Consider the following 21,965-nt stretch of genomic DNA (forward strand, 5'->3'; position numbering starts at 1 on the left):
TTGCCCGCTTGCATGCTGTTTTAGACTAACTATTAAGAATAAAATGCGAACTTGTTAATATCGAAATTGGATTAAAGATTAAATAACAAACAAAATCCAACCTGATTGTAATAAATACATCGCCAGACAACAATAGGTTGATTTTCACACCTTACAAATGACAAGGAATTTTTTTGACAAGCTGTGATATCGACAAAACCAGGTGTAAAAACAATACAAGTAAGTTGACGGGACTGAAAAATCCCATCGAGCTAAACAAAAGATCGAGCTAATAATATCGAGGTAATGATAAATAATACCATTAAAATATATAGAGAAAAGTCGGGACCGACTAAAACACATCGTGCTAACCGGAGTATCGAGCTAACCGATATCGAGGTAACGATATTTAACTGTAATAATTATCTTAGTGTATGTACAATTACATTACTCCACCACTGTATTCCTCCAGAGAAAGAAACTACCCGAGTGTAGATATAATTACATCGCACAATCACTGTATAACTTCAGAGGAAATCATTACCTGTGTGAAAGTATAGTGAAATCTTTCCTCCACTGTATACCTCCAGAAGAAGTAATTACCTTAGTGTAGGTATAGTTACATCACTCTTCCACTATATATCTCCAGAAAGTATTTACCTATCAGTCAGTGAGTGTAGGTACAATTACATCAACCTTTGACAGTATATCTCCAGCAGAAGTAATTACCTGAGTGTTGGTATAATTACATCACTCCTCCTCTGTATATCTCCAGAGAAAGTATTTACCCGTCAGTGAGTGTAGGTACAATTACATCAACCTTTGACAGTATATCTCCAGCAGAAGTAATTACCTGAGTGTTGGTATAATTACATCACTCCTCCACTATATATCTCCAGAGAAAGTATTTACCCGTCAGTGAGTGTAGGTACAATTATATCAACCTTTGACAGTATATCTCCAGCAGAAGTAATTACCTGAGTGTTGGTATAATTACATCACTTCTCCACTGTATATCTCCAGAGAAAGTATTTACCCGTCAGTGAGTGTAGGTACAATTACATCAACCTTTGACAGTATATCTCCAGCAGAAGTAATTACCTGAGTGTTGGTATAATTACATCACTCCTCCACTGTATATCTCCAGAGAAAGTATTTACCCGTCAGTGAGTGTAGGTACAATTACATCAACCTTTGACAGTATATCTCCAGCAGAAGTAATTACCTGAGTGTTGGTATAATTACATCACTCCTCCACTGTATATCTCCAGAGAAAGTATTTACCCGTCAATGAGTGTAGGTACAATTACATCAACCTTTGACAGTATATCTCCAGCAGAAGTAATTACCTGAGTGTTGGTATAATTACATCACTCCTCCACTGTATATCTCCAGAGAAAGTATTTACCTGTCAGTGAGTGTAGGTACAATTACATCAACCTTTGACAGTATATCTCCAGCAGAAGTAATTACCTGAGTGTTGGTATAATTACATCACTCCTCCACTGTATATCTCCAGCACTTCCACCAAGATATACATCTCTGATCTCATCCTCTGGATAGTCCTCCTCTACAGGCTCAGGTGGGCTAAACTCTGAAACAAATACAGTAGACATTGTATAAAAAGACAAGCCAAGGTACGACCAAAATGAGGTTGCTTAATAAAAAGGTTCCTAAGGCATACAGACACTAAATAGAACAAGAGCTGTCCATAAGACAGCCAAGCTCGACTATTCGAAATATTGTCACAGAAGCTGGAAATTATTACCCAAAATGTTAAATATCAAAAGAGTTTTAAGTTCAAAAGGGGACATATCAGAGTTATGGGACTTGATGCTATCAACTAGTTTTATAACCCCGAAGAAACATGTTAAGTTTCAATTCAATATCTGCATTAGTTTTGGGGATAGTAACCTGCATGTAAAACTTTAACCAGAATTTTCTAAGTCCAAAAGGGGGCATAATTTGCTCAAAATACATGTTAAGAGTTATGGAACTTGACCCAGTGAGGTAGGTAATTGATCTAGAAAAAGAATAAATAAGTTCCAAATCTATATGCCTTTTAGTAATAGCTGTATGTACTTGCACGCAAAACTTTAACCAGAATTTTCTAAGTCCAAAAGGGGGCATAATTTGGCCAAAATACATGCCAGAGTTATGGGACTTGACCCAGTGAGGTAGGTAATTGATCTAGAAAAAGAAAAAATAAGTTTCAAATCTATATGCCTTTTAGTAATAGCTGTATGTACTTGCACGCAAAACTTTAACCAGAATTTTCTAAGTCCAAAAGGGGGCATAATTTGACCAAAATACATGCCAGAGTTATGGGACTTGACCCAGTGAGGTAGGTAATTGATCTAGAAAAAGAAAAAATAAGTTTCAAATCTATATGCCTTTTAGTAATAGCTGTATGTACTTGCACGCAAAACTTTAACCAGAATTTTCTAAGTCCAAAAGGGGGCATAATTTGGCCAAAATGAAGGTCAGAGTTATGGGACTTGGTGCTATCAACTAGTTTTATAACCCCGAAGACACATGTGAAGTTTCAATCAATATCTGCATTAGTTTTGGAGATAGTAACTTGCATGTAAAACTTTAACCAGAATTTTCTAAGTCCAAAAGGGGGCATAATTTGCTCAAAATACATGTTAGAGTTATGGAACTTGACCCAGTGAGGTTGGTAATTGACCTAGAAAAAGAATAAATAAGTTTCAAAGCTATATGCCTTTAAATGATAGCTGTATGTACTTGCATGCAAAAACTTAACCAAGGTGTGACGCCGACGCCGACGCCAGGGTGAGTAGAATAGCTAGACTATTCTTCGAATAGTCGAGCTAAAAATGGCGCGAAAAAAAAATGGTAGTCGCATAATGGCGGACACAAATAGTCCTCAGTTTTTTTGCTCTGTAGAGTTATTTTCCTTATTTTCTTTGCAATTTTTTTGCTAAAATCACATGACAGATCTATGACTGACATGTAGGTAGCATTTTCATAATGAAATAACAACATGACAAAATTTTTCATGGAAACTTAGATCATACACCACTAGTATAATTTGGGGTCTCATTTTTAAGCTGATTTTGCAGTTTGTGTGTTTGACTGAAATTATTTTTCTTGCATCAAACATGACCCCTTCTTTTCTTTTGATTTTTCTTTAGCACTATCAAGATTCTTCAAGAAAATGTAGGTTACAGACATTTAAAATGGGTCCTGGAGTGTGCTGCGGCCATTGAAAATAGGTCAATTTTATATAGAATAAAGAACAAAAACTATTTAGTGTGTTATAACCTATAAGATGACATTGGTAAAAATTGAAATCTGGCCAGATGATGGTGGAAATGGGCTACTTTGATTAGAATTGGATAGAAAATGACAAATTTATTGCTAATTTCTAGCCATCAGAGGTAAAAGTGAACATATTTAACAGTTTAAATGTGTAATTTATATGCATATCAGAGTAGAAAAAGTCAAAACAGGGCAAAACAAGGCTGCATTTAGGGTAACTGCTTCAAAATTATGTCGCGACAGCTATTTTTGACAAAATCTGACACTTTGTCTTGTGGTACTGAAAATGCCATAAAACCTTAGAAACTGTTGATATCAAGCTAAAACCTTGTATTTTTTCATGCATTTAGGTTTCTTATACATTTCAAATGAAACTGGCACAGTGTTGGAGAAAAAAGTTTTTCTTAACACAATTTGCTAAAATACCAGATCCTGAATGTCCCTTTTGTGTTCAGTTGCAAAAATAATAATTTTAAAAATACTGAACATTGTTATTTCATTGCAATCTATCAATTGTCTCTAATGCCATAGTGACAACAAAGACCAGGTATCATGTCATTTTTGATAGCATTCGCTAAACGTAATAACATAAAGACAACATCTGGCTGTTTTTGTGATAAATTACTCCAAGAGCTCGGATTTTCTCTTACTTTTCTGAAAGACAATCATTTATCTCAGGACAGGCAAGTATACAATCATAACGATAGGCTTTACAACTGAAATATATCAGAACGTGCAAATTATCAAGATATGTCACATTTGAGAAGCATTTTCAAGGCTGTGCAATGAATGAAATTCCAATTGGGTTTTCCTTTGTCCTATTTTTGGTTGGCATTTAAAAACAATGAGGATACTGAGAAATGTTTTTTTAATAAAACTGCTCACAAATTAGCCCGGTGTAAAAGTAACAGAAGAGATCCTCCCAACATGGTTGCTTGATAGGTATATTTTGCAAGCAATTGTACCTGCTGGGGCCAGTTTTATGTGGTCGCTAGTCGCGTAATGGAAAAGTCGTTTGAAAGAATGCATGTGTGTAGTAAAAACATTTGGGCAGGATGTGAAGCCATCGTTAAATGAAAAAGTCGCTTAATACAGGTGGTTGCATGTACAATGTCGACTGTACATCATTCTGTTTAAATGACTTTGAAATAAGCTGTTGCTACACACCTCTATCCAGCAGCAGCATAGAGATTTATAGATATCTCTGACTGATAACCTTTAAAGGGAAATGAACCAAACTAGATGCCCAAGGGCAACATGTCTAGCCCGCCAGCTGTCAAAAGGACTGGTAGTTGCACACTCTGACTCACTGAGACAAACATTTGTGCCAAATTAAACAATTGTGCCAGGTTATTTTATAATCCCACATTCAATGACGAAGTTATTGTCAGGTCAAGGTCAATTATAGCCATATTTGACCTTTAAAGGTCCAATACTAAGGAAAGTGGACATTTTAATTTCTTTTAAAAAGCACAGAAACTATTTCATTTTATTGGAAAATGAAAGTTGGTATGTAGAAATTCGAAATAAATCGCAGTATATGTACAATTATTTTTCTATGAAGTATGAAGAAAGTTAAAAAGACCTGGGGGGTCATTCTGTCGATTCATTGAAATTTCAACATAATACACATACATTTCTTTGAGTTCCAAAGACCTTCTGTAAATTTTGACCTGCCAATCTTCATTATTTAGTGTCTTGCAGAAGTCTATGCACTGGCTATGAAAAAAATTGCCAACTCACTTTCCCTTAGTAATAGACCTTTAAACTCAAAGTGTGACCTTAACCTTTAAGATATTGACATGGGTTTTCCGCGCGACACGCAGTCCCATGGTGGTGAACAATTGTGCCAAGTTATTTTAAAATCCCACAATCAATGACAAACATGGTCTGGACAAAGAAATCCGGACGGACGCACTGACATACACCAAACAGCCATTTGGACAACTATAACTTCGCTCCCTTACGGGCTCGACAACAAAAATGGGTGCTTTTTTAAAATGTATGTTGTCCAACGCCTTAATGTAAGCCCATCTTATGCTGGTCTATATTTAACTATATTTAAAGAAAAGAAACTTACTTGATATAAGCCATTTAAATGGTTGTAGAATATGTGAATATAACTTCTGAAGAAAACTTGGAGTCTGGGCCTGCAATATTCAATAGAAAGGCAAATTATATTTGTCTGTCTGAGTTTAACTCAAAGCTCCTTTTCAACAGTATTTCAGTAATATATTTTTCCAGCAGCCTCCATGTTTGAGCTGTTTATGCCACTCGCCTCAAACCTCTCCACTGTGGTTCTTGGTTCCAAAGAGGTAAAACTCTTTATGTGAGAAAGACAGCCGACTTACTGCAGCTGATGGTTTTAGCAATGCTCTTAACCATCCCTGAAACCCCAGCAGTGGCTTCTGTGACCTTCCTCCACAATTAAAGCTGGAATAAATTCTGACTTCCCCCTCCCCCCTCCCCACACACACACCCACCCGCTCCCCAAACAATACGAAATAATGGCCCTTCACTCAGCAATGCTTGAATTAATCTGGGAAAAAACGTCATACATTTTACACTTCATGGTGACCATGTGTATGAAGAGTCTCTTTAAGACTGTGGAAGGAGTTTGTGGCACAAACTCTCGTGTACTCGTAAAGTGAATGTATACATATTTTGTCTACATCAAAGGGTGCATAACTCTATGGGGATTCAGCTAAACCTGAAAAAAGTCACAAACATCTTTACTTCAATGTAATCACTCTATGAAATTTCACTGGAATCCTATTAAATTTGCTGAGGTAGTTTAAAACTCAAATTTTTGCAATGGATCACATGATTGTCATGGACTGAAAACACAACTACCATACAACCAATCACAAGGTGACTTGTAAATATTACACTGAATCTGGCTGCTAGAGTGTAATAAAGGATTTATTTACCTGATGTTTGTGTTCTGTAACTATTGCACAAAATTCTTCATACACAAACTCATCTTGTGTTTTTCTTCTCTGTTTCAACCATCTTGAATCAAGATCTTCACCTGTACAACTCTTATAGGCTAAACACACCTGTCAACCAGTAAATAAAACAAGCTATACAACTCTTAGAAGCTAAACACACCTGTCAACCAGTAAACAAAAATTCTATACAACTCTTAGAGGATAAACACACCTGTCAACCAGTAAACTAAACATTCTGTACCAGTCTTTCAGGTTAAACACACCTGTCAACCAGTAAACTAAATATTCTGTATCACTCTTATAAGCTAAACACATCTGTCAACCAGTAAACTAAACATTCTGTGCCACTCATAAGCTAAACACACCAGTCAACCAGTAAACTAAACATTCTGTGCCACTCATAAGCTAAACACATCTGTCAACCAGTAAACTAAACATTCTGTGCTACTCATAAGCTAAACACACCTGTCAGCGAGTAATGACACTTATAGGTTAAACAATTCTGCAAACCTCGTTACCGCCTGATGTACAGGTGCCCTCGGGATGGATATTTCTATCCGATTTAAAAGTTAACAAATGACAAATATTATTAATCTTTCAATCATTAAGATATATTTGAAGTGTAAGGATGAACAAAGCACGAATGGTTACAACTATTTCTCTCACAAGACAGTTTGACAGTGTCTGTAAATCCCCTTGAATAGACAACCATTGTCCACAGATTAATCAGGAATTACAACAAGAGCTGTCAGTGGACAGCGCGCTCGACTATTCTCAGTGCTTGATAGTATAATATAAGCAATGAGTAAAACTTTAACATTACAATAAGCATATTCTAAGTCGAAAAGGGGCCAACATTCAGTCAAAATACTTGTTAGAGTTGACTCCTCCTTTTTACAGACTGGGGTCATGATGGTAAACAAGTATGCAAAATATGAAAGCAATATCTCAATGGACTTTGCAAATATTTGGGGTGGTACGCAAACTTAACATTTATTCTACGTCGAAAAGGGGCCATAATTCAGTCAAAATGTTTGATAGAGTTGCCTCCTTCTTTTAACAGACTTGGGTCATGATGGTAAACAAGTATGCAAAATATGAAAGCAATATCTCAATGGACTTTGAAAATATTTGGGGTGGTACGCAAACTTTAACGTTTATTCTATGTCGAAAAGGGGCCATAATTCAGTCAAAATGCTTGATAGAGTTGCCTCCTCCTTTTTACAGACTGGGGTCATGATGGTAAACAAGTATGCAAAATATGAAAGCAATATCTCAATGGACTTTGAAAATATTTGGGGTGGTACGCAAACTTCAACATTTGTGTGACGCTCATGCTAACGCTCACGCTGACGCTGGGGCGAGTAGGAAAGCTCCCCTATTCTTCTATTAGTCGAGCTAAAAACTAATCAGAGATAAAAATCACTTTATTTTGTTATAGGTTATAAACTGGGAAAATACACTTTTAAACACAAGAGTTTTGACTAAATGGGTCTTGTTACAGATCATTGACTTTACCACTGCTAAATTTGTTAAAACACAATGAATTAGCTACACAATGTAAGTTAACAATTATACTATTTTCAAGTAAGTTTCCAAAAATCTGTTTGTTACAGGAATGTTCTATCCCATAAAAGTACTATGGCTCTAGTTGGAAATGTCCACAACTGTAATTAACCCTTACCCTCGTAAATTTCTACAATGAAGTACTTCATCTTTCAATTTAGACAGTACCATTAACTGTTAAAAGGGGTACTTACCAAAAAGATACTGACTGAATAGCGAACAGTGCAGACCATGATCTTGGTCTGCACTGGTCGCAAAGGCAGAATCACTTGCCGTCAGCAGGCTAAGGATTAAACAATGGTAAATACAAAAAAGTTCCTTTTCTAATATCTTTAACTTACATCTTTATGGGTGAGGTAACCAAGGACACTGTTGTCAACTGAATTAAATGCTTCCCTCAGCTCTCTGGTAATAGAAACAACATATTTATATAAATATCTGTATCTATACTAAAACTACTTACCTTACAAAATTTTATTTTTTGTAAACATTACTATTGAGTTAAGATCGTATGCTAGAATTTGGTGCGAAAATTTTCCCAATAACAGAATTTCTTCAAACTTTGGATATTGAAGGACAATCATCTAAGAAACAAAAAAATGCAATAAAAATCATAGGTCACCGGTATCGAAAAAGAATTATCTGCCCTTGAAAACGGCATTTCCCCCAAAACTGATGTTTTCAAGGGCAGATAACTCTTTTTCGAATCTGGTGACCTATGATTTTTATTGCATTTTTTTGTTTCTTAGATGATTGTTCTTCAATATCCAAAGTTTAAAGAAATTCTGTTATTGGGAAAATTTTCGCCCATCTCATATACAGGGAATTCTAGCGTACGCCTTTGATTAACATTGTTCTGTATTTGGACAGTACCCATTTGAAAAATGACAAGTTCAGTATGTTTTTTTGATGGGTCAAAGTCCAAATATATCCTGTATTGACCAAAATGGGACTGACAAGAAAATGGTAAACATCATTCTTTGCTTATTTTGCACTATCAGTGAACTGCTTTTAATGTTGAACTGTCCAACACGGAATACATACATGTGATCTCCCACAAGGGAGGGTCAAAATCCCGATTTTTTCACCTTGCCTCTCGTCTCCCGAACAAAACCATATTTCTCCCGCTTTTCAAAAAATAAAAATCAGTATTATGACTGGGTTGATAATTACCGAGGAGTGCCAAACATGTTTACACAGTAAATCAAAGTGTCACCGACTGTTGTGTATTATACATGTTTGACACATATGCAGCTGGAGGAAAGAGTTGTTTTTCACAGGTGAATTATTAATTGTTTGTTTTGATAAGGGATTAGACAAACAGGGCCTTTTCCACCAGTCTCACGGGGCCGAATATCTGCCCATTCTCAATCCCAATTAAGCTCCATTTTTTACCAGTTTGAAGCAAAAAAACTCCCAGTCATAAGAAATAATTCCCAACTGAAATGAATTTTGACTATTCAAAGAAAAATTTTGCTCGGTAATAAAATCACATAAATAATTGTTGGAAAAACCAACCCATTACTATTTTTACGGGAATATATTGTATTCAGTACTGAAATATATTTGACAGTCATGTGGTACAAATGTAAATCTTAGACTGGAAGAGAAAAATAGGTACAGAATAATCCCAGGTACAGAATAATCCCAGTGCTATTCTTCAAAATCCTTATAAAGCAGCACCATGAACAAGAGGATTTTGATTTCTTTGTTTGTTTGTTTGTTTTGTAACTGTGTCCTAACTTCTAATCAGATACATCATTACATGGCAGGGCTCCGGAAATTTGCCGGTTTGTCAGTTTTGGACCGATTTTTGACTTTTCAGACCGATTCATAAAGTGAAAAAACGAAAAAAATCGGTCCCGTAACAATGGAGAAAAAGTATAACAAGAGGACCATGATGGTCCTGAATTGCTCACCTGTCCCCACATGAACTGGGTATGACGTCGTTTCTTCTATTATTTGACATAGTGACCTAGTTTTAGAGCTCATGTGAACTAGTTCTGAACTTGACCTAGATATCATCAAGATAAAAATTCTGACCAATTTTCGTGAAGATCCATTGAAAAATATGGCCTATAGAGAGGTCACAAGGTTTTTCTATTATTTGAAATAATGAACTAGTTTTTGAAGGCATATAACCCAGTTTTGTATTTGACCTAGATATCATCAAGCTGAACATTCTCACCAAAGTTCATGAAGATCCATTGAAAAATATGGCCTCTATAGAGGTCACAAGGTTTTTCTATGTTTAGACCTAGTGACGTAGTTTTTGACCGCAGTTGACCCAGTTTCAAACTTGACCTAGATATCATCAAGATGAACATTCAGACCAACTTTCATAAAGATCCCATGAAAAATATGGCCTCTAGAGAGGTCACAAGTTTTTTCTATTATTTGATCTACTGACCTAGTTTTTGATAACATGTGACCCAGTTTCAATCCTGACCTAGATATTATCAAGATGAACATTCTCACCAATTTTCATACAGATCCCATGAAAAATCTGGCCTCTACAGAGGTCACAAGGTTTTTCTATTATCTGACCTACTGACCTAGTTTTTGATTGCATGTAACCCAGTTTCGAACTGGACTTAGATATCATCAAGATGAACATTCTGACCAATTTTCATGCAGATCCCATGAAAAATATAACCTCTAGAGAGGTCACAAGGTTTTTCTATTATTTGACCTACTGACCTAGTTTTTGACCGCACGTGACCCAGTTTCAAAACAGACCTAGATATCATCAAGGTGAACATTCTCACAAATTTTCATGAAGATCCATTGAAAAATATGGCCTGTAGGGAGGTCACAAGGATTTTCTATTTTTAGACCTACTGACCTAGTTTTGGAACGCAGTTGACCCAGTTTCGAACTTGACCTATATATCATCAAGGTGAACATTCTGACCAATTTTCATGCAGATCCCATGAAATATATGGCCTCTACAGAGGTCACAAGGTTTTTCTATTATTTGACCTAGTGACCTAGTTTTTTAAGGCACGTGACCCAGTTTCGAACTTGTCCTAGATATCATCCAGATGAACATTCTGACCAATTTTCATGCAGATCCCATGAAAAATATGACGTCTAGAGAGGTAACAAGGATTTTCTATTATTTGACCTACTGACCTAGTTTTTGACCGCAGACCACCCAGTTTCAAATTTGACCTAGATATCAGGAAGATAAACATTCTGACCAATTTTCATGCAGATCCCATGAAAAATACGGCCTCTACAGAGGTCACAAGGTTTTTCTATTATTTGACCTACTGACCTAGTTTTGGACCGGTTGTGACCCAGTTTCGAACCTGACCTAGATATCATCAAGATGAACATTCTGACCAATTTTCATGCAGATCCCATGAAAAATATGACCTCTAGAGAGGTCACAAGGATTTTCTATTATTTGACCTACTGACCTAGTTTTTGACCGCAGTTGACCCAGTTTCAAACTTGACCTAGATATCATCAAGATGAACATTCTGATCAATTTTCATGAAGATCCATTGAAAAATCTGGCCTCTAAAGAGGTCACAAGGTTTTTCTATTTTTAGACCTACTGACCTAGTTTTTGACCGCACATGACCCAGTTTCAAACTTGACCTAGATATCATCAAGGTGAACATTCTGACCAGCTTTCATAAAAATCCCATGAAAAATGTGACCTCTAGAGTGGTCACAAGCGAAAAGTTTATGCATGCACGGACGCACGCACGGACGGACGACAGACGCTGCGCGATCACAAAAGCTCACCTTGTCACTTTGTGACAGGGGAGCTAAAAAGTATAAATTTCGGTCTGAAATCTCCATACACGATCACCTGCCAAGCAGGAAATTGTTGGTCGCACCCTCAGATAATCAATAAACGTGTCAAGTGGTCTGACTGTCACCTTGGTAATCGGCCCTTAATTAGCACGTGACACAACAGTGCTTGCGTGGCACATCCTTTAATGTTTGCAGGCAGCCGACTGCAACCTGTTAAACAATTTAGACTGGTTTCCAAATGCTTCTGGCTGGATCCAAATGCTTCTGACGGGGACCCACTTCTTCTACCGGTATTTAGATCATTAGCCGACGGATTGCTTTATTTTGAAGATGGGTAAAAAGAAACAAATGGTCACTGCATTTAATGAGACATCACACGAGAAACAGATATAAATATTTTTTTTTTTTTTTTTATAATTACTTGATTTGTAAAAATAATATTAAATTGTATGATTCATTTGGCAGTCCAGTTGAAACAAGTACAGAAAATCGTCTTTGCAACCCAACTGTACAAAAAACAAGAGGACCATGCTGGTCCTGAATCGCTCACCTGTTCCCACATGACCCAGTTTTGAGTATGACGTTGTTTTTTCTATTATTTGACATAGTGACCTAGTTTTTGAGCTCATGTGACCCAGTTTTGAACTTGACCTAGATATTATCAAGATAAAAATTCTGACCAATTTTCATGAAGATCCACTGAAAAATATGGTCTCTAGAGAGGTCAGTCACAAGGTTTTTCTATTATTTGACCTATTAACCTAGTTTTCGAAGGTACGTGACCCTGTTTTGAACTTTGCCTAGATATCATCAAGGTGAACATTCTCATTAATTTTCAAGAAGATCTCATGAAAAATATGGCCTCTAGAGAGGTCACAAGGTTTTTCTATTTTTATACCTACTGGCCTAGTTTTTGAACGCACGTGACCAAGATTCAAAACTGACCTAGATATCATCAAGGTGAACATTCAGATCAATTTTCATGAAGATCCATTGAAAAATATGGCCTCTAGAGAGGTCAAAAGATTTTTCTAATTTATGACCTACTGACCTAGTTTTTGACCGCAGTTGACCCAGTTTCAAACTTGAACTAGATATCATCAAGATGAACATTCAGACCAACTTTCATACAGATCCCATGAAAAGTATGGCCTCTAGAGAGGTCACAAGGTTTTTTTTATTATTTGACCTACTGACCTAGTTTTTTAAGGCACGTGACCCAGTGTCAAACTTGACCTAGGTATCATCAAGATAAACATTCAGACCAACTTTCATACAGATCCCATGAAAAATATGGCCTCTAGAGAGGTCACAACGTTTTTTCATTATTTGACCTACTGACCTACTTTTTGATGGCATGTGACCCACTTTCGAACTTGACCTAGAAATCATCAAGATGAACATTCTGACCAATTTTTATGGAGATCCATTCACAAGTATGGCCTCTAGAGAGGTCACAAGGTTTTTCTATTTTTAGACCTACTGACCTATTTTTGGACCTCACATGACCCTGTTTCGAACTTGACCTAGACATCATCAAGATGAACATTCAGACCAACTTTCATACAGATCCCATGAAAAATATGGCCTTTAGAGAGGTCACAAGGTTTTTCTATTATTTGACCTACTGACCTAGTTTTTGATGGCACGTGACCCACTTTCAAACCTGACCTAGATATCATCAAGATGAACATTCAGACCAACTTTCATACAGATCTCATGAAAAATATGCCCTCTAGAGAGGTCACAAGGTTTTCTATTTTTGACCTACTGACCTAGTTTTTGACGGCACGTGACCCACTTTCGAACTTGACCTAGATATCATCAAGGTGACAATTCTGACCAATTTTCATGTAGATCTCATGAAATATATGGTCTCTAGAGAGGTCACAAGGTTTTTCTATTTTTAGACTTACTGACTTAGTTTTTGACCGCAGTTGACCCAATTTCGAACTTGACCTAGATATCATCAAGATGAACATTCAGACCAACTTTCATACAGATCCCATGAAAAATATGGCCTTTAGAGGGGTCACAAGTTTTTTCTATTATTTGACCTACTGACCTAGTTTTTGAAGGTACGTGATCCACTTTCGAACTTGACCTAGATATCATCAAGGTGAACGTTCTGACCAATTTTCATGAAGATCTTGTGAAATATATGGCCTCTAAAGAGGTCAAAAGGTTTTTCTATTTTTAGACCTACTGACCTAGTTTTTGAAGGCATGTGACCCAGTTTGGAACCTGACCTAGATATCATCAAAGTGAACATTCTGACCAATTTTCATGAAGATCTTGTGAAATATATGGCCTCTAGAGAGGTCACAAGGTTTTTCTATTTCTAGACCTACTGACCTAATTTTTGAAGGCACGTGACCCAGTTTCAAACTTGACCTAGATATCATCAAGATAAACATTCAGACCAACTTTCATACAGATCCCATGAAAAATATGGCCTGTAGAGAGGTCACAACGTTTTTTCATTATTTGACCTACTGACCTACTTTTGATGGCATGTGACCCACTTTCGATCTTGACCTAGATATCATCAAGATGAACATTCTGACCAATTTTTATGGAGATCCATTCACAAGTATGGCCTCTAGAGAGGTCACAAGGTTTTTCTATTTTTAGACCTACTGACCTAGTTTTTGACCGCACATGACCCTGTTTCGAACTTGACCTAGACATCATCAAGATGAACATTCAGACCAACTTTCATACAGATCCCATGAAAAATATGGCCTTCAGAGAGGTCACAAGGTTTTTCTATTATTTGACCTACTGACCTAGTTTTTGATGGCACGTGACCCACTTTCAAACCTGACCTAGATATCATCAAGATGAACATTCAGACCAACTTTCATACAGATCCCATGGAAAATATGGCCTCTAGAGAGGTCACAAGGTTTTCTATTATTTGACCTACTGACCTAGTTTTTGACCGCACGTGACCCAGTTTGGAACTTGACCTAGATATCATCAAGATGAACATTCAGACCAACTTTCATACAGATCCCATGAAAAATATGGCCTTCAGAGAGGTCACAAGGTTTTTCTATTATTTGACCTACTGACCTAGTTTTTGAAGGCACGTGACCCACTTTCAAACCTGACCTAGATATCATCAAGATGAACATTCAGACCAACTTTCATACAGATCCCATGAAAAATATGGCCTCTAGAGAGGTCACAAGGTTTTCTATTATTTGACCTACTGACCTAGTTTTTGACGGCACGTGACCCACTTTTGAACTTGACCTAGATATCATCAAGGTGAACATTCTGACCAATTTTCATGAAGATCTCATGAAATATATGGTCTCTAGAGAGGTCACAAGGTTTTTCTATTTTTAGACCTACTGACCTAGTTTCTGACCGCACGTGACCCAGTTTCGAACTTGACCTAGATATCATCATGATGAACATTCAGACCAACTTTCATACAGATCCCATGAAAAATATGGCCTTTAGAGGGGTCACAAGGTTTTTCTATTATTTGACCTACTGACCTAGTTTTTGACGGTACGTGATCCACTTTCCAACTTGACCTAGATATCATCAAGGTGAACGTTCTGACCAATTTTCATGAAGATCTTGTGAAATATATGGCCTCTAGAGAGGTCACAAGGTTTTTCTATTTTTAGACCTACTGACCTAGTTTTTGAGGGCATGTGACCCAGTTTCGAACCTGATCTAGATATCATCAAAGTGAACATTTTGACCAATTTTCATGAAGATCTTGTGCAATATATGGCCTCTAGAGAGGTCACAAGGTTTTTCTATTTCTAGACCTACTGACCTAGTTTTTGACGGTACGTGATCCACTTTCGAACTTGACCTAGATATCATCAAGGTGAACGTTCTGACCAATTTTCATGAAGATCTTGTGAAATACATGGCCTCTAGAGAGGTCACAAGGTTTTTCTATTTTTAGACCTACTGACCTAGTTTTTGAAGGCACGTGACCCAGTTTCGAACTTTACCTAGATATCATCAAGATGAACATTCTGACCAACTTTCATAAAGATCCCACAAAAAATGTGACCTCTAGAGTGGTCACAAGCAAAAGTTAACGGACGGACGACGGACGCCGCGCGATCACAAAAGCTCACCTTGTCACTTTGTGACAGGTGAGCTAAACAAGAGCTGTCGGAGGACAGCAACGCTCGACTATTTAACAGCCTTGTCGCTTGAATGAATAAGAAAGTCGAAAAAGGGGCATAATTTAGTAAAAAAGTAAAATAGGGTTATGGAACCTGCATAGTGCTTATCAGCTCATGACAGTGGACAAGTGTATGAAGTTTCAATCCATTCCCATTAGTGGGTACTGAGATACCAGCTTACATATAAGAATTTAACCCAAAAACTCCTAAGTTGAAAAAGGGGCATAATTTTGTAAAATGCAAAGTTGAGTTATTGACCCTTTGCACTGCACGTCATATCATGAAAGTGAACTAGTGTGTGAAGTTTCAATCCTTTCCCATTAGTGGATACTGAGATACCAGCTTACATACAAAAACTTAACCAAAAATTTCTATGTTGAAAAAGGGGCATAATTTTGTAAAAAATCAAAATAAAGTTATGGGACCTGCTTTGTGCATGTCAGATCATGACAGTGAACAAGTGTGTGAAGTTTCAATCCATTCCCATTAGTGAGTACTGAGATACCAGCTTACATACAAAACCTTAACCAAAAAATTCTAAGTCGAAAAAGGGGCATAATTTTGTAAAAAAGCAAAATAGAGTTATGGAACCTGTGCAATGTAAGTCAGTTTATCACAGTAAATAAGTGTGTGAAGTTTCAATCCATTCCCACAAGTGGTTACTGAGATACAAGCTTACATACAAAACCTTAACCAAAAATTTCTAAGTCAAAAAAGGGGCATAATTTTGTAAAAAAGCAAAACAGAGTTATGGAACCTGTGCAATGTAAGTCAGTTTATCACAGTGAATAAGTGTGTGAAGTTTCAATCCATTCCCACAAGTGGTTGCTGAGATACCAGCTTACATACAAAAACTTAACCAAATCGGGACGCGGACGCGGACGCGGACGCCGACGCATGGGCGAGTCCAATAGCTCTACTATTCTATGAATAGTCGAGCTAAAAAGGATTTGCAAACCGAAATGACAATGAAAAACGGAGTGGCGGACCCGGCCAGCTTATCATATCGGTCTTAAAAACGTTTCAAAATGAAATTTTGTTTACATCATTAGAGAACATATAACTTTATAAAACGCAGTTTGCTTACTGAAGTACAACGCCTGTGAAATGAAATATCCGCGGCCAACCCACGTGACCTTTTGGTATCATACACATAGGAAATTCGATCTCAGCGTTCACATAACACATTTGGTTCATGGCAGAGTACTCTAAGATACTGAGGATGTTTGGCAGAGACTTTGTGTCCAGTAAATCACTTTGACGCATTGTATTTTATAAAATTCTGTCAAATAATGTGGAAACATTACAAAGTATCTGCCGTGTATATGGTACCGAAGTCACTTGCGTTGGCTTTTAGGCTAGTTAGGTACACGGTGTCAAGAAAACAATGCCTCGGCAATTTTATACTTGCAAGTATTTTCTCGGAAAAACATCGAAATTTAAACAAAGTAACAATCACATATAACACTGAATGATTGTTTACATTGTATGGTAACTCACAGTGACCGGTAAATTATTTTTAATGCATGACATACTTATTTCTTTATTCTATCATGTTTTACAAATATGGTATATTGGTAATACGGAGGGTGGGGTAGCGCCGATGTCGTGATTTTCGTTTCGGACTGATAGAGTTCTCAATTTCCGGAGCCCTGTTACATGGTAATACATTTCTATTGCAAAAAATCAGTAGTTCAATTTTGGCTACATACTTTCACAGTTAAATTTGACTATAAAATGTTTTCATTTTTTTTTGTTGGATTTAACGTCGCACCGACACATGATAGGTCATATGGCGACTTTCCAGCTTTAATGGTGGAGGAAGACCCCAGGTACCCCTCCGTGCATTATTTCATCACAATTTCAATTTTTTACATTTCAAATAAACTCAAAACTACTCACAATAAAGCCCTGCCCAGTTTGAGGTGACCATGTCTGACAGGCTGAGCTCCATCCTGCAGCTTCAGGTCTTGAACCTGCATACTCTACATAGAGAAGAATAGATATATAGTACATATATATGAGCCGTGCCATGAGAAAACCAACATTGTGGCTTTGCGACCAGCATGGATCCAGACCAGCCTGCGCATCCACGCAGTCTGGTCAGGATCCGTGCTGTTCGCTTTTAAAGCCTACTGCAATAAGAGAAACCGTTAGTGAACAGCATGGATCCTGACCAGACTGCGCGGATGCGCAGGCTGGTCTGGATCCATGCTGGTCACAAAGCCACTATGTTGGTTTTCTCATGGCGTGGCTCATATACTATACACAGAGGAGACTTTCTGAACAATCAAACCTGTGTATAAATACCATACTTGGGAGAGTCAAAAAGTGGTCTTTATCTGCAAGTTACAATACTGTGAATTCATTTAATTTCATGGGCACAAAATTTCATGGTTTTGGTCACATCAGCTGTCTAATTTCTGGATTTCATCCTTTAACCTTTACCCCTGCTAAATTTCTAAAATGGACTGGTCTATCATTCAACTTGGACAGTACCATTTATTATTCGAAGGGGTTTTCACTGAAAATTTACTGACTGAACAGTGCAATGGACGTGCAGGCTGATCTTGGTCTGCACTGGTCGCAAAAGCAGAATCGCATGCTGCCAGCAGGTTAAAAATAAATGGGAATTTTACTTGTTTATTGGGACTTAAGTTCAAGGACTGACAAAACAATGAAATCTATAAATGAATATTCGCGATATCAAAGTACAATGAAAATATCTATTTAAAGGATGACAGGTACTTTTTCAAGAAACTGATTCATGATTTATTCATTCTATTTTATTAAATCAATTAAAGGAAACAGAAAGAGGATCTTTTGTCAAATTAAATCATACTGTGGTAATTGCTATATGACTAAATGCGAAGTTGACAAAACATAATTATGACCAATTGTGCAATTAAGAATTTGACCACCCATCTTTAATTATCTTACCAGTGAATACATGGTAAAAATGAGTAATGTCAAAAAAGGTATGTGGAATGTCAGATTTAAAAGCAGTTCTTAGGTGTTATCCTAACCAAGTATACATAGGTCAGATTAACAAAAGTTAGAAATTGAACACGCACATTGTCAAAATAAGAAACCACATATCTATTTCAACTAAGCATGTCAGCAAAATGTGAGAAATATCATTTTTCTATTGTAACAACAATTTAAAGGATTTTCATATTTTGTCCAAAATTTTACCTGTGTATCCCTATAAACTAGAAACAAAACCGAATTATCTTTAGAGCCAGGTGGATTGGAGTCAGTTTTTTAATGTAACATAAGTTTACAGCTTATCTAACTGTATGTACTTAAACTATCATTGTAATTATGTGGACCTTATAAACGATATAAATTCAAGAGACTCTTCTAGCAAGTTTATACCCTGTAACACACAACTAAACCAAACATTAACTTACATTGTGACAGCTACATGTCTGTGTTCATTTCAAAGCCTGATATGTCTCATGACATTTTGAAATACCAGAGTAATACACAAAGTAAATGTAACTTACATGTGTGAGTATTTTTTGAGTGCATTTCAGAGCTTTGTGTATATCTGAGAATATCGGTATAGAATTTCTCTCCACTAGGTCTGTTAGGATTAATCTCCCTTTGACCAAATCTAACATCTCACTGAAATACATTTTACATGATAAATACTAGACATTAATTTTGATCTTTTAAGTACTTTGATTTTTTAAAACTGAATTTAGCAGCAGTTCTGGGTATGCTGAACTGGAAATTAAAAATGGTAGAACAGGAACAATCATAATAGAGTGTACTAGAATTCAGTTCTGTTACAACTCATTCCATCAAATAGGTGACTTTGTTTGTTTGTTTTGGGTTTAACGCCATTTTTCAACAGTATTTCAGTTATGTAATGGCAGGCAGTTAACCTAACCAGCGTTCCTGGATTCTGTACCAGTACAAACCTGTTCTCTGCAAGTAACTGCCAACTTCCCCACATGAATCAGGGGTGGAGGATGCCCAGGGCTCAAACTCAAGACCGTGAGATCCGTAGATCTGCGCTCTCCCTATTGAGCTAAGCGAGCGAGCTCAATTAGGTGACAGAGATGGAATTGTGAATACCCTGAAAACCTCAGAAATTTGTAACAGAAGACAAAATAAAAATATTAAAGAACAAAATGCAAGCACTTTTTGGTCATTCTTTCGTGATACTTTGTCCTGGTAGCCCGCCCGCTTAGCTCAGTAGGTAAGACGTTGGTCCCAGGATCGCTGTGTGGGTAGCGATGTTCGATCCTCGGGCGGGCGTATGTTCCCCCGTGCTATTTGTAATACGACACTTGTTCTGAATAATCATTAGTCCTTCCTCCTGATCATGTGGGGAATTGGCAGTTACTTGCGGAGACAGGTTGTACTGGTTAGGTTAACTGCCGCGTTATATGACAGAATAATTTTGAAAAACCTGTTAAACCCAAAACAAAACAAAAAAAAAAAACAAACAAACAAACTTTGTCCTGGCAGATTACGGTTGCCATTTTATCTGTTCCAGAACCATATAGTCTACTTGATTGAAATACTCTATGCAAATAGTTAGAATCAAATTCTGTCCAAGTTCCAACACACTTACCAAGCACAACTATTGTAAATGTTGAGAAGAATGTGCTGCCAATTTGAGACTGGACCTCAGAATGTAATTTTACGCACTACTGAAACTCATCAAGCAACTTAAACAAACTTCTCAAGAACAAGGTTTTAAGGTTATAGAACTAAATTTAGAACCAGTCTCAAAACTAGCTTCTGACCACACCTTTGAACTTGACCAATGGCAAAGCTGCATTCTCAGACTGGTTTGCAACCTCATGTTAACAAACACTTGAGCCAGAAACTCTTTAACACCTAGCAAATCTGCCACCAATGCACATGATTCACCATTTCTCACAGTAAAATTATAATTAATTGGCATTTAGACACTAACATCACATTTACCTACTGAAATTCTATTTTACAAACAAATACGGTCCTAATTTTAATGAAAAACCAACAGACCAGAAACAGACAAAAAATACCTGTCCGACAATCTTTGACCATCTATTTCTATATTGGGCTCTTTGTATTCACACATAATCACTACAACTTGTCTCTGTGTGGCTGAAAATGATTGTAGAAAACATCACAATCTAGAAATGAGCCTCGCCATGAGAAAACCAACATAGAGCGTTTGCGGCCAGCATGGATCCAGACCAGCCTGCTCATCTGCGCAGTCTGGTCAGGATCCATGCTGTTCGCTTTCAAAGCCTATTGCAATTAGAGAAACCATTAGCATCTGGTCAGGATCCATGCTGGTCGCAAATGCACTATGTTGCTTTTCTCATGGCGCGGCTCAAACGTCTTTACTATAAACAAGTTCCTAAAATTCCAGCCTGCCTGCAAAAGGGTCTTCTCAATTTATAAACTCCAAAATTTCATTCTTTATACACATTAAAAGACCAATGCTACACAATTAAGATACCTTGCAACAAAAATAAATGCCCCAACTGGCATTGTGTTATTCAAAAGGGGTGGCATTTAAAAAGGGACCCAATATCCACACACCCTGCCCTCCCCTGTCAGCATTTTTTTTTGGTATAAAGAAGGTAATGTAATTAGGGATTGTGGGGAGGAGGGGAAGCAATAATAAGAGAAAATGTGAAAATACACTAATATTTTTGAAAAATGGTGTACAAACATACATACCAACAAGGTAAGCCACCTCTATCATGGAAGATATAGCTCTTGTTTTAGTGTCTATCACAAAGAAGAGGAAATCTGCCATCTGAATGAGAAAAGAAATCAAATCATTCAAAATACATGTAATAACCATATATTAAACAGACATGAATGCTTCTGTCCCAATTTCTGATAGTATTACATTACACTGAAGAAAACTATAAGTAGCCAACAAACTCCCAATTTTAAAAGCACAGAAGCTAAGTTTTCATGACAGATTTCCAGGAAGTTTTGAGCAAAACCCCAGGAGATCTGCAGAAAATCCTAGAGATTTTATTGTTTTTGTTTTTTTTAATTTTCAAAATGATTTAGTGACAAATCACTGACCTGCTTAGCTTGTGCCTCTAGTTCCATGAGTTCTGGCTTCCAATGTTGCACCTGCTGTAGATATTACAATATCACAGGTTAAAAATAATATTTTTGTAAGACTTAAGGAGGGAGGTCCAGGGATCAAATGACTTTGTAATTCCCAGTATTGCATTACTAATTTTTCACTCCTTGTTTAAGGTTAAAATTTCAT

At 36.9% G+C, this 21,965-nt stretch overlaps 1 protein-coding gene across 2 annotated transcripts in view; it reads right to left on the minus strand.

Moving 5' to 3' along the window:
* The window catches only part of LOC123548397 (uncharacterized), a 46,001-nt gene that overhangs the window by 4,895 nt on the left and 19,141 nt on the right, over nucleotides 1–21,965 (minus strand). For both annotated transcript variants that reach the window (XM_053546476.1, XM_053546475.1), the window contains 9 exons: nucleotides 21,773–21,826; nucleotides 21,413–21,491; nucleotides 20,746–20,827; nucleotides 19,228–19,348; nucleotides 17,621–17,703; nucleotides 8,123–8,186; nucleotides 6,195–6,323; nucleotides 5,345–5,414; nucleotides 1,453–1,573 (listed from right to left, as the gene is read on the minus strand). In XM_053546476.1, coding sequence (XP_053402451.1) covers nucleotides 1,453–1,573; nucleotides 5,345–5,414; nucleotides 6,195–6,323; nucleotides 8,123–8,186; nucleotides 17,621–17,703; nucleotides 19,228–19,348; nucleotides 20,746–20,827; nucleotides 21,413–21,491; nucleotides 21,773–21,826 — 803 coding nt within the window. The remainder of the gene's footprint in view (nucleotides 1–1,452; nucleotides 1,574–5,344; nucleotides 5,415–6,194; nucleotides 6,324–8,122; nucleotides 8,187–17,620; nucleotides 17,704–19,227; nucleotides 19,349–20,745; nucleotides 20,828–21,412; nucleotides 21,492–21,772; nucleotides 21,827–21,965) is intronic.

This window comes from Mercenaria mercenaria, chromosome 6 (assembly GCF_021730395.1).
Source record: "Mercenaria mercenaria strain notata chromosome 6, MADL_Memer_1, whole genome shotgun sequence".
Taxonomy (NCBI): Eukaryota; Metazoa; Mollusca; class Bivalvia; order Venerida; family Veneridae; genus Mercenaria; species Mercenaria mercenaria.